This window comes from Tursiops truncatus, chromosome 19 (assembly GCF_011762595.2).
Source record: "Tursiops truncatus isolate mTurTru1 chromosome 19, mTurTru1.mat.Y, whole genome shotgun sequence".
Classification (NCBI taxonomy): Eukaryota; Metazoa; Chordata; class Mammalia; order Artiodactyla; family Delphinidae; genus Tursiops; species Tursiops truncatus.
In genome coordinates, this window is record NC_047052.1 from 55071982 (window position 1) to 55086218 (window position 14237).

Consider the following 14237-nt stretch of genomic DNA (forward strand, 5'->3'; position numbering starts at 1 on the left):
TCATCTCACCTAAAAATGTGAGATTTGGGGTTTTTACAGTTATCAGGTGAAAAGTGTCAGGGAGAAAAGTTCACTGAAAACGTTATCCTAAATCCAAAACAAATTGTGTCGTTTAAGCTTTCAACCTGAATCACTAACTACAGGCCACTGTTTCTGTAGCTGTGACTTTATGATAATGTTCCCTATCGATAAAGACTCCTGTATCAGTATAAGACTACTTAAGGTAGTCTTATCACCTACCTCTTAAGTTTGGTGGAAATATTAAGGAAGGAGCGATTACTCACTTTTGTCAGTGCCTAGAAATTAGCACCAAAATGGTGACTTTATTTTTTAAAGTTCTGAACTGGCTTTCCAGCCTTTCCTACGAGTTACCAGCAACAGGTATGGATTACGTACACACAGAATCACTGAACATTTAAAGAGAGGAGTGATGTGGTCAGATGTATGCTTCTCAATAACAGGACAGTTCAGCACAGGAACTGGCAAACCATAACACATGGGCCAAACCTGGCCTGTTGCCTGTTTTTGTAAAGGTTCATTGGAATGCAGCCCCGTCCACTCCCTTGTGTGTTGTCTTTGGCTGTTTCACACTATAATGGCAGAGCTGCGTAGTTATGACAGACCATAGAGCCTGCAAAACCCAAAATATTGGGTTAGCCCGAAAGGTTTGTTTGGGTTTTTCCATAACATCTTATGGAAAGACCCACATGAACTTTTCGGCCAACCCAGTCTTAGCTAGCTGGCCCTTTACAGAGAAAGCTTACCAACTCCTGGATTAGAAGATCATAAAACTGATTAACAAAACCACAAGCCACACTGATCACGTAGGCTCACTGGGCAACTATTATATTAGGCCAAGAAATACCTGCACGAGGGCAGAAAAGTAGAAGAAACCCACGTAATCATCTAGGAACGTTGTAACATTTGTTCCTAGACTAAGTAAGCCAAGTTCACCCTAAGTTAGCTGCTGGGCATATTAATAAGTACAGCATCAAACAAAGTGCTTTGCTTTTTATTATCCTTGTGAGAGAAAACATTTTAACATCAAGTGGGTGCGTGACTTGTGCGGAATTTACCAGAAACCGGAGGGTGAGAAACCAGTGCTCAATTCTACATTTTGATTTGAACGTCAAATGTAATTAACGTTTGACGTCCTTCATTAATGAGATGTCTTAGAGATATCAGACAGCCCCCTCTGGGGACACGCGAGAGAGTTATCTTCCTTCAGGAAAGGAAGTGACAACATAAGGGCCTGGCTGTTCTGGCATTATTGCATTCAATCGTCAACTGTGGACTGCTTTCTTTCACATCCTTCAACAGCTTCTGGATTTCCACGGTAGGTTTGTCTATCTTCAACCTGAGTGTCCTTAGGGGGCCATTCTTCTGTTTTAAAGCCTCCAGGAGCACCATTACTCCACTCTGCCCCAAGATGTTCTGGCCCAGGTCCAGAGTTTCTAGGCTCTGGTTGCTAATAAGAGCAGAGGCGAGATCCTGGCAACTGAAAGGGGTGATGGAGCAGCCCCAGAGCCTGTTGGGAAAGTACAGAAACCCACTCATTTAAGCGAGCTCTTATGGACAATCTACCGTGTTGCCAGGCGTACTCTTACTTGCTGAGGACCTAGCAGCAAAGAAATGAAAATTATTTTCTTCATGGAGCTTATTTTAGTGACATCAGGACACGTTGTATTGAAGACGGGATATGACAGTGTCAGAACAAAATAAACAGGATTAGGATTAATAGGACAGAGAAGGATTAAGTAGATTTGCGATGGTCAGTGAATGCCACATTGCAAGGATGATAGGAGGGGGAAAACGTGAACCATTTTGAGTGAATGGTTTTGAGTGAACCATTATGATATTCGGGGGAAGGAAGCCAGTGTAGCTGAAATGCCAAGCTAGCAGGAAAGTAGAAAGAGTGGCTCATAACTATTTATAGGATCCCGGAGAATCTTGTAGGCTATTATAAAACCTTCAGATTTTATCCACAGTGATAAGAAGAGCTTTTGAGTCTTTTGAAAGACAAGTGCTATGGCCTGGCTTGCAAGTTGAAAGACACCTTGGGGGTGATGGGTTGAGAACCAACGCTGGGAAATCAAGAACTGAAACGTGCAGACTACATTCAGAGATAATGCAATAAATCCAGATGACATACTGAGTGAAGTCAGTCAGACAGACAGAGACAGATATCTTTATATGATATCGCTTACATGTGGACTCTAAAGAAATGGTACAAATGAACCTATTTACAAAACAGAAATGGAGTCACAGATGTAGAAAATAAACTTGTGGTTACCAGAGGGGAAAGGTGTCGGGGAGGGATAAATTGGGAGATTGGGATTGACACATACACCCCACTATATATAAAACAGATAATTAATAAGAAACTACTGAATAGCACAGGGAACTCTATTCAATACTCTGTAATGGGGACTTCCCTGGTGGCGCAGTGGTTGAGAATCTGCCTGCTAATGCAGGGGACACGGGTTCGAGCCCTGGTCTGGGAAGATCCCACATGCCACGGAGCAACTAGGCCCGTGAGCCACAACTACTGAGCCTGCGCGTCTGGAGCCTGTGCTCCGCAACAAGAGGGGCCGCAATAGCGAGAGGCCCGCGCACCGCGATGAAGAGTGGCCCCCGCTTGCCACAACTAGAGAAAGCCCTCGCACAGAAATGAAGACCCAACACAGCAAAAATAAATAAATAAATTAATAAACTCCTACCCCCAACATCTTCTTTAAAAAAAAAAAAACTCTGTAATGACCTATATGGGAAGAGAATATAAAAACGAGTGGGTATATGTATATGTGTAACTGACTCACTTTGCTGTACACCTGAAACTAACACAACATTGTAAATCAACTCTAGTCCAATAAAAAATTTTAAAATCCCTATGACAGCTGGTAACCCAGATGAAGCATTAGTGGTACAGGTGGTGGGGTGGTAGACGGTCATCTCGTAGGTATCTGGAAAGAGGCGCCTCAGGAGAGTCTGAATGGATGTGTGAAATGATGAAAGGCACAAAAGAGCAGGAGCCTGAGAGTCAGGGAACAGAATAGGATTGTGTTCTCTTAGACGCTACAGCTAGTTATTTAAGCCAGGGATGCATTATGTTACCATGGCCTCCATTCCTTATCTCCTTTTCCCAGAGCTCCTTCTAGACTAAAAGATGTCTTTGCCGGTGGAGGACAGAGGGAGACACTCTTTGGGGTAGATACAGCTCATGCCAGCTTATATATACCCTAGTTAGCCAACTCAAGTCAGAAGGACCCCTCAGCCACATGCCCTTGACCGCTGCACCACCTGCACATCTAACTATATGCGGAGTCTCTAACCACCCTTGTGCTGCCCCAGGCACTATGGTAGCCACTGGAGATACAGAAAATAGATTCAATTTCTCTCTAAATAAAATTAACAAGTAAACGGATGAACAAAACATGGTATATCCATACAATGGGATATTACGTAGCCATATAAGGAATGACATGCTTACACCTGCTACGTGGATAAAACCTTGAAAATATTACGCTAGCTGAAAGAGGCCTGACACAAAAAGCCACCTAGGAAATATAGAGAATAAGTTAATCTTTAGAGCAGAAAACACCTTTGTGGTTGCCAGGAGTGGAAGGGAATGGAGAGTGACTGCTTCGTGGGAATAGAGTTCTCCACTGGGGATGGTGAGAAAGTTCTAGAACTGGACAGTGGCAGTGGTTACACAAGTACAGTCAGCGCCACTGAGCTGTTTACTGAGTGTACAGTGGTTCATTTACGCCGTGTGCATTTCCCCCTCCATAAAAATAAGTGTTTAAAAATGTATAGTTCTGGTGACTGGGCAGGACAATACTAGAGTCAATTTATTATTTGTTATAGAGAACAGATCATGCTGCAATAGGACAGTCAGAAGACCTCTGAACTATCAAAACTAGCTTGTTCTCCCCCAAAATAACTAAGGTGAGGAGTATTGGCAGACAGCCCTGCAAACTCCAGGGTCTGTATGCTGTAGTCAAAAAAAAAAAAAAAAAAAGAAAAAGAAAAACCCACGAAATACAAATGAACTTATTTACAAAACAGAAATAGACTCAGACATAGAAAACAAATTTACGCTTACCAAAGGGGAAAGGTGGGGGAAGGGATAAATTACGAGTTGGGGATTAAAATATACATGGTACTATATATAATATAGATAACACACAAGGATCTACTGTATAGCACAGGGAAGTATACTCAGCATCTTATAAAAACCTACAATGGAAAAGAATCCAAAAAAGAATATATATATAAAACTGAATCACTTTGCTGTACACCTGAAACACAAGATTGTAAATCAACTATATTCAATAAAAATTTTGTAAAAACACTAAAGACAAAGACCTTGCAGTGAGAGAAAGAACTGGGTGGGTTCTGGGAACTGAGGGGCTAGTTGAGTGATGTACACACCAAGGTGGGGAGAAAAGCATGAGATGAAGTTCGACAGACAGGAAGGGGGTCCCTCATAGACAGTGGTCTGAGACTTGGTAGCAAATATGGATTCACATGCTTGTCATATAAAAACGTGTACAATGAGGGCTTCCCTGGTGGCGCAGTGGTTGAGAGTCCGCAGGGGACGCGGGTTCGTGCCCCGGTCCGGGAAGATCCCACATGCCACGGAGCGGCTGGGCCCGTGAGCCATGGCCGCTGAGCCTGCGCGTCTGGAGCCTGTGCTCCGCAACGGGCGAGGCCACAACCGTGAGAGGCCCGCGTACCGCAAAAAAAAAAAAAAAAATGTGTACAATGAGGCTGATGCGTTTACAAAGTAATTCACCCAATGCATTAATTGTGCTGTTATCAGGATGGGTCATAGAGAAGACTTGCCCATTCTGTAAGGGAAGAGTTAAATGTCCTAAGTCACAGCTAATTAATATCAGATGGGATCTGAACCAGCTTCTGATGTCAAAGCCCCTGTTCAATGCCTTCGCTATGGTGCTGGGCTCGTGTTCACTGATCCAGAGAGATGAGTTCCCATCTGTGGATACCTTGGATTTTCCTCTCCAACTTCTACTTCAGAGGAGCTCAGACTTGACTGAGTATTAGAACCAACCAGAATATCCTTAAAAATTCTGCTACCTGGGCTCCACTTCCTCCAAGATTGAGTTCATCTGGGGGAAGCGTGACCATCAAGAATTTTAAGTTCCCCAGGTACAGCCAAGATGCCAGGATAGTAAACAAAACCACCATATATCCTAGCGGGCTCTCTGCTCAAGGCTCGGGAAGTCTTTACATTTATACAACCCAGATTCTCTTCCCAGTAGGCTTCTGGTTGCAAAGCAGGTTGCGTCAATGAGATACGTTTGACAGGCTTGGAAGAGAGAAGTGATTCAAAGCTCGCCATCCTGTTGGGGCCACTGCCTATCCTGAGGGTGGTATCCATCTACGGTTCCCCGGGTATTGAACTGGGGGAGGCCCACTGTGTCCTGATCACTGGACCCCACCAGACGCAGTGTGATCCTGAGGTCTACTTCACTGGAGGCTCTTCCCGCTTAAAACCACTCCCTCTGGCCCTCTGATCAACTTTGTAAACACCCAGTTACCTGTATTCAATTTCTCTCCTAAAACTGGACAAAGTGAGACTATCGCAGTTTGTATTCCAAAATCTCCGAAAGATTAAATATTTCCAAAACATCTTTAAAATGAAGAAAGCAACTTACCCTAGACATTTCAGGTTACAGTTTGGTTTCTTCAAAGCTTCACAGAGAAAGCACAATCCAGTGGCTATGGGGTTGAAACCCAGGTCCAAGTCTGTTAGGCTGGAGTCTCCTTGGAGAAGCTTTGAGATGTATTTGCAGCCATGTCTGTTTATGTTGCAATGACACAACCTACAATTACAGTCATATGAAGAGAAGTCTATTATCCCTCTGTGACACACATCCTGTGAAATAGCTGTTACTTCCAGCATCACTTATATGCTACCTTGAGCCATATGCTTTCAGGTAGGCTACATAAAAACATAAAACACATGGAATGATGATTACATTATGTCTACCCTGCCTAGATGGTAGAGTGTTAAACTGGCCTCTGTCTGCCACCTTTTATTACGGAGAAACAGACACGCATCTCCTAAGATACAGGTTTTCCTAGCATGATAGCAATATCACATAGGTGAAGGGCTCTGGATTCAGACAGACCTGAGACTGGATCTGAGGCCTCACTTATTTTCTGCACGGTTAGGTCATTGGGATTCCATTCTCCCTGTCTTATGTTTTATCTCAAGTCCTGTATTTAATTGTCCCAGCATAACTGTGGTACATCAAATGCACAACATTCATGATACGAGTGGCTATGTCTCTAATTTAAACACTGCAGACTCCTCCAAGCTTAGACTCCTACAACGCCTCCTGACCATAGAGAAGGATGTTCCCATGGTACAGTTAGGCAGGTGGACCTGCAATCATCCCTAAAAAGCCTTGTGCCCCACGTACGGCATAACAGCGACAGAGGCTGTAGAGCCTGAAGTGACATGACAAACAGCAGGTGGATGATAACTGGACCAAAAGACGCCATGCTTTGTATGATGTGACACCTGAAAACCATGAATCTAGGGCGCTTGGGGAGAGAAGTTAAAACAAAATCTAAAATTAAGTTTCGACAGCCTACAAACTGGAGGTTTGGTCAAACATTGCCTTTATGTATTTAAGGTAACGATCATTGATACCTCAGTTTATAGAGGGGGCTTCATACCCACTACACAGATGTGACCATAGGCAAACTAAGTGGTTAAACTTTGGTGTTCTAATTAGCTAATTGGCAAAATTGAAACAAAGGTAACTATTGCTTGTGGTTGTAAGGACTAAAAAGTCTCAAAATTTAGTAGAGTACCTGATACACAATAAGCGCTTATAAGCATCAGATGTTTGTTGTTGTTGAGATGCCTAAATCAACTCTGTAAAACAGAGCAGTCTATGTAGTGACATCATATGGAAAATTTTATATTCTTCTAATGAATACTGTTGAAGCAGTATTTCTATCTCTGCGACTATAAATTGAATACCTGGCTTCCTCTCCGGTCTCGAACCCTACTATATAACTCAATCCACTCCCATCTGCTGGAAGATGTCATGTGAATTTTCAGAATATACACAGAACATCGGACCTGAGAACCAGCTGCTTATCTCAAATTCTCAGAATAGGAAGAGGCTGGAAGGTCAACCTTACTCTTAAAAGACATGCAAACATTAACATCTGTTTCTAACTGTTCTTTCCCTAATTTCCACCAGAATCTTGCTGGTTTCATTCAAGTGGAATTATTAAGTACTCTTGTTTCTGTCCTACTTGAATCCAGGTGTGCGAATGTACATACAATATACACACATGCACACACACACACACACACACACACACACAAGCCAGCAGGGACTTACACCAAGGTCTGTAGTTGACATTCGGGGTAACTCAAGCCCTCACACAGAATTTTCACCCCGCCAACGCCAAGGTTGTTTTTGGCCAAGCACAGGTGGGTCAGCCTCTGGTTGACAATCAAAGCAGAAGACAGCTCCTCGCAACAGGCTTCTGTAAGGTGACAGTTTTCCAACCTGCAAAAGCACCACGTAAGTGGTAAGACATTTCCAAAGTCCAAACTTCCCAGCTGACAGCCCTTAATGCAAGTCCCCACCCTCTCTATCCTGTGCTGGTGATCAAAGCCTGAAGGACCAGAAATGAGACGAGGGCAAGCAAAAATGCATGCCTCATCTACCTGGGGCCAAAATGGGCACCAGGGGTCTCCATCTGTAAGAGGTCCCATAGGGTTTGCCCTGTAAGTCTGGTCTTCCCACTGCTCTTCTCTGTGTGGCCCCAGACCTAAAATGAAGATGTTTCATGGGAGGAGAGGAGAGACTTACGACAATTTCTGCAGGAAACACATTGGGTGTCTCAGAGTCGAACACAGCAACTTGACACCCTCATCCGGAAACTCACTGGCTGTGAGATCCAGGCATTTCAGGGACTGGTTGATTTTGAGGGCCGAGGAGAAATCAGCCCACCGCTGAGGGGTGTCAGAACAAGAACCCAACCTGCGGGATAAATGGGGGAAAGTCATTCTTCTGGGAGGACAAAGAGACCCTGTCAGCTAATTATGCTTGGAGACTGTATCCTTGATTCTCGTGTCATTCTACTCCAACATGCGTCAAACCCTGGCCTGAACTATTAGAGAACTGATCTCCTTTGCTTCTTCAAGTATCTCTGTGGCCATTTGATCATCATCCAGCCTCATCTCTAAGAGGAAAATAAAAATCAGTAATACAATTCTGTGTGAAGTTTCACCAACATGGCCTATTTCTCAAACCCCACTTTTTATATCACTTTCCCTGACCTGAGTCTATCCCAATCCCACTTAAATTTAAATGTGATTCTATTGAAAAAAAAAATTTGATGCCTGGGGACTTCCCTGATGGTCCACTGGTTAAGACTTTGCCTTCCAATGCAGATGGTGCAGGTTCGATCCCTGGTCGGGGAGCTAAGATCCCACATGCCTCGGGGCCAAAAAACCAAAACATAAAACAGAAGCAATAGTGTAACAAATTCAATAAAGACTTTTAAAATGGTCCACATCAAAAAAAAAATCTTTTTTAAAAAAATTGATGCCTGAAACTCAAAAAGTTCCATTTCATAAGTTATTAGGGAATATGTTAATTAAAACAAGGAGATACAATTTGACACTTAGGCAGCCATGTCCCAAGTTTGAGTTTGGGTTGCAAGAACAAGAATAACTGCAAACTCCTTCTGTTGACGGAAATACGAATGTAGTACAGCTATTTTAGAGAACGCTGAGGCAATCCATTATACTGGGTTGGAAACTCAGCTGCTCTTGCAGACACAAATCAGAGGACAGGACTCCACGACAAGCTTGTTTGAATAATGGCTCTGCCCCTAATGTTCAAAATATTCACCAGTTAGTTAAACTTTTTAATATTCTTTTTTCCCTCCATCTGTTCTTTGGGGAGAGAGGATACTGTGCGCCATGCAAATAAAGGATATAATCAATCCATATACTCTACCTATTAGAATGTACGTCACAAGCAAAACTGGAGTTCTTAAGATCAGTACCTTTCTTCCCTCAAAGCTTAACCCATAACAAGGACACTATAGGTTTACGTAATTTCAATACAAGGTAGAATGTAAAGTGTCTCAAATCAATGAGCAAAAACCAGGAGATTCTGCACCAGCCATTTGTCACTCTGGAGCTTCGGTATATCCACTGAGAAACGTCATTTATCACAGCTTCAGAGTAAACATTTACTTTTATACTATGTCAACTAGTAAACATCTTTGCCACGAATTATGAAGTATAATTTCCTCAAGGATTTCAAAACGCATGTTTTCTATAAATTTGAGATTTTATAAAACACACCAACACTAAATTTAAGTCTGTAATCTGATTTTTTTATATCATGCTTCAAACGTGTACTTTCAATTGTTATTTCACTACCCACATTTCTCAAGACTCCTTTGCGTCAACTCTAATTGTTTGAATAAAAATCTAAAGAAACAAACAAAAACACACTTCAGAGTAACAGATGCTTTTTCTAATTTAATGAAAGACAGCACCATCAGGAATCATCCGTAATGGTAAGAGCTGACAGCTGTGCCTGGTGCCTATGCAAAGCAGTCCACATCCCATGTTTCATTCAATCCTCAAAACCCCATATCATGGATGAGGGGACAGCTCAACATCATACAGGTCACAAAGGTCAAAGCAAGGTTCCCAAATCCAAAAACCTGTGTCACTAGCCAGTACCTCACGTTGCTACTCAACTAAGTTGTGGGGGGGGAATGGCACCCTAACGACGGGTGATGATAATCAGAGCACTCGTTACGAGATCTCATTGAGGATAAGGGAATCTGTCAAACCAGTGAGCTACCAGGAACCAGAACGCTCGATGTTTCTACAGCATCACTGAGTGACCAATTAAGGCTGACGGCTACTCGGAATCACAACAGGTAGGTAACATGCAATCTGAGATGCCATGTCCCTAAGCTAGAAGATGACACAAAATTCTGAGTGTTTCCTTGCATTCAGGACTCATCATTCAATGCAGAAGGCTAGCTGGCTGGGGAAAGACTATAGGCTGACATGCCATCCATATTCTATGTGAGAATATGTTCCCCTGTTTAACGTGGTACCCAATCAGGGTGGCCACCCTCTTCTTTCTTGTTTACAGAGCTCACAGCATCCTTCCCATGCTGAGAACAGCAATGACAGGAGACCTACTTCAGATACTGCAGGTTACATCTTGGATGTTTCAGGATCTCACACAATAGCAGCAACAGCATCTCATCACCGTGGACACTGCCTTCCAGAACCAGATGTGTCAGAGTCTTCTTCCCAATGAAAGCCAGACAGAAGTCCCGATAAGCATCGGCAGGGGAGACGTTCTTAATCCTAGGGAAAATAAAAAGAAGGGATTCAGTCCATCTTGAGTGCTGTAGATGGTTGGTGCCGAGAACACACAGTGGGATGAGAAGTCACAAGTCAAGACAGGGGTGGCGAGCTGGCCTGGTACGCTGAACCGAAGGACGAGTCAACCGAGCGATAGCTGGATAGAGGAGGAGAGACTACCAACAGATGTAGTATATGGTGATGGGAAGGAAGATGGAATTGGATGGCAAAGGGCTTGATACACCCTTGTCTTTGCTCACGCCGATCTTCAGAGAAAATATCCCCATCCTTATTTTTTGTATTGGGGTGACACATTTTGCTCCCCTACAAAATGTCTCTTTGACATGAATATTATTTCACGGTGAAAACAATCAAGGCTGAAAATGCTCAGGAAGAGACTTTGACCTTTCCCCTAACTTCCTGAATAATTTAGACAGAGGGACTGTTACAGGAATAGAGCTATCACCAGAGATCTCTGCAAAGAATATGGGCTAGGTGTGGCAGGGTCAACTCTTAGAGATCAGAGCGCACCCTGTGTCCCATTGTCTCTGCAAGTCCCAGCAAACATTTGTTTAGCAAACATTTGCTTTTCCATCCCCATGTGAATTGCCTTCCTCTCCTCTGAAGTCTCAAACAACTACCCCCAACATCCTCTATCATCTTTAGCTGAAGGTAGTATTTAATGTGAAGATTTCAGCCATTAGGGTAGTTACTCAATTTTTCTGGGTCTCTCCCATGTACACATGCTATTAAATGTTTGATTTTCTCCTGTTAATCTGTCTCATGTCAAATTCACTTTTACACCAGCCAGAATCTAGAAGTATAGAGAAAATTTTCTTCCTCTCAGACAACATTTTATCCTTTATTTCTTTCAACATTCAGTTCATATACAACTTTCCCTCCTCCTCAATGCCTGACTTTTTCCAGTAAGAATAAATCACTTCCTACTTTATCCCCATGTAGTCATTTGCATTTCCACAAAGCAGTTTTCATTTAGGCTACAGTTAAGTTGTGGTTTATAAGTTAGCAAATAAATTACAGACTCCTTAAAAGTAAGTACCATTAAGAGCTGTTGGGCTTCCCTGGTAGTGCAGTGGTTGAGAGTCCGCCTGCCAATGCAGGGGACACGGGTTCATGCCCCGGTCCGGGAAGATCCCACATGCCGCGGAGCCGCTGGGCCCATGAGCCATGGCCTCTGAGCCTGTGCGTCTGGAGTCTGTGCTCCGCAACGGGAGAGGCCACAACAGTGAGAGGCCCGCGTACCGCAAAAAAAAAAAAAAAAAAAAAGAGTTGTTTGGTGTTCACTTCAGTAGTACCTATACTAAAATTGGAATGATACAGAGAAGATTAGCATAACCCCGGTGCAAGGATGACAAGCGAATTTGTGAAGCATTCCATATTTTTCATAAAAACCAAACAGAGACCACAAGTATAATACAAAAGAAAATCAAACCACAAAGGAAAGACAAAAAGAAAAAGGAAGGGACAAAGAAGAAATACAAAATCAATGGGAAAACAAGGTTTAAAATGGCAATAAATACAAATCTATTAATAATTACCTTAAGTGTCAAGGGACTAAATGTTCCAATCAAAAACACAGAGCGGGGGCTTCCCTGATGGCTCAGCAGTTAAGAATTCGCCTGCCAATACAGGGGAGACGGGTTCAAGCCCTGGTCTGGGAGCATCCCACATGCCGTGGAGCAACTAAGCCCATGCACCACAACTACTAAGCCTGTGCTCTAGAGCCCGTGAGCCACAACTACTGAGCCCACATGCCACAATTACTGAAGCCCACACTCTGCAACAAGAGAAAGCACCACAATGAGAAGCCCGCACGCAGCAACAAAGACCCAACGCAGCCAAAAATAAATTAATTTTTTTAAAAAAGATAACTATCCTTTAAAAAAAAAACACAGAGTGGCAGATTGGATGAAAACAAGAGCCTACAAAACACTGCCTATAAGAGACCCACTTAAGGGCAAAGGACATACATAGATTCAAAGTGAGGGGATGGAAAAAGATGTTTCATGCAAACAGAAATGACAAGAAAGCAAGGGTAGCAGTACTCAGACAAAACAGACTTTAAAACAAAGGCTATAAAGAAAGATAAAGGACACTATATAATGATAAAAGGATCACTGCAAGAAAAAGCTATTATACTCATCAACATATATGTACCCAATATACGAGTGCCCAAATACATACAACAAATAATAACAGACATAAAGGGAGAAATTGACGGGAATACAATAACAGTAGGAGACTTTAACACCACAGTGACATCAATGGACAGATTTTCTAGACAGAGAATCAATAAAGCAACAGAGATCCTAAATGATACAATAGAAGAGTTAGACTTAATTGATATTTTCAGGACATTACATCCCCCTCCCCCAAAAAACAGAATACACATTCTTTACAAGTACACATGGAACAGTCTCTAGGATTGACCACATACTAGGGCACAAAAGAAGCCAAGACATTTAAGAGTACAGAAATTATTTCAAGCATCTTTTCTGACCACAAAGGCATGAAAGTAGAAATCGACAACAGAAAAAGAAACAAGAAAAAACAATTACATGGAGAATAAACAAGTTGCTACTAAAAAAACCAATTGGTCAATGATGAAATCAAAGAAGAAATTTTTAAATACCTGAGACAAATGACAATGAAAACAACCCTGCAAGGGCTTCCCTGGTGGCGCAGTGGTTGAGAGTCCGCCTGCTGGTGCAGGGGACACGGGTTCGTGCCCCAGTCCAGGAAGATCCCACATGCCGCAGAGCGGCTAGGCCCGTAAGCCATGGCTGCTGAGCCTGCACGTCCAGAGCCTGTGCTCCGCAACGGGAGAGGCCACAACAGTGAGAGGCCTGCGTACTGCAAAAAAAAAAAAACCTGCAAAAGCAGTTCTTAGAGGGAAGTTTATAGTGATACAGGCCTTCAAGAAACAAGCTAAATCTAAAATAAACAACCTAACCCACCATCTAAAAGAATTAGAAAAAAAGAACAAAACCTAACCTAAAATCAGCAGAAGGAAGGAAATAAAGATCAGAGAGGAAATAAATAAAATAGAGGTTAAAAAATAGAAAAAAATCAATAAAACCAAGAGTTGGTTCTCTGAAGGAGTAAACAACATTGACAAACCTCTGGCCAGGCTTACCAAGAAGAAAAGAGAAGACCCAAATAAACAAAAGAAATGAAAGATGAGAAATCACAACTGGTACTGCAGAAATACAAAACAACATAAGAGAATGCTAGGAACAATTATATGCCAACAAATTTGATAACCTAGAAGAAACAGACAAGTTTCTAGACACATACAGCCCACCAAAACTGAATCAAAAAGAAATAGATAATTTGAACAAACTGATCACTAGAAGTGAAATAGAATCCGTAATTTTTAAAACTCCCTACAAACACAAGTCCATGACCAGATGGCTCCACAGGTGAATTCTACCGAACTAACGAAGAAGAACTTACATCGATCCTTCTCAAACTCTTCCAAAAGAATGAAGAGGAAGGAACACTCCCAAAGACATTCTATGAAGCCACAATCACCCTGATACCAAAACCAGACACAGACACCACCAAAAAAACGAAAATTACAGGCCAATATCTTTGATGAATATGGATGCAAACATTCTCAAAATATTAGCAAACCAAATCCAACAACACATAAAAAAGGTCATACACCACAACCAAGTTAAATTCATCCCAGGGTCACAAGGATCATTCAACATATGCAAAATCAATGTGATACACCACATCAACAAAAGAAAAGACAAAAAACACATAATCATCTCAATAGATGCAGAAAAAGCATTTGATAAAATTC

The 14237-nt window shown here is 42.3% G+C and overlaps 1 protein-coding gene and 1 non-coding gene across 9 annotated transcripts in view; one reads left to right on the plus strand and one right to left on the minus strand.

Annotated features, from left to right (window-relative positions):
- Nucleotides 1-14237, minus strand: part of LOC101327360 (NACHT, LRR and PYD domains-containing protein 7-like) — a 120962-nt gene that overhangs the window by 96763 nt on the left and 9962 nt on the right. For all 8 annotated transcript variants that reach the window (XM_073796167.1, XM_073796173.1, XM_073796169.1 and 5 more), the window contains exons 3-6: nucleotides 10238-10408; nucleotides 7869-8039; nucleotides 7392-7562; nucleotides 5682-5849 (exon numbers count right to left, since the gene is read on the minus strand). In XM_073796167.1, coding sequence (XP_073652268.1) covers nucleotides 5682-5849; nucleotides 7392-7562; nucleotides 7869-8039; nucleotides 10238-10408 — 681 coding nt within the window. The remainder of the gene's footprint in view (nucleotides 1-5681; nucleotides 5850-7391; nucleotides 7563-7868; nucleotides 8040-10237; nucleotides 10409-14237) is intronic.
- Nucleotides 11703-11809, plus strand: LOC117309327 (U6 spliceosomal RNA). Its single transcript, XR_004523615.1, has one exon. It is a non-coding gene; the product is annotated as a U6 spliceosomal RNA (small nuclear RNA).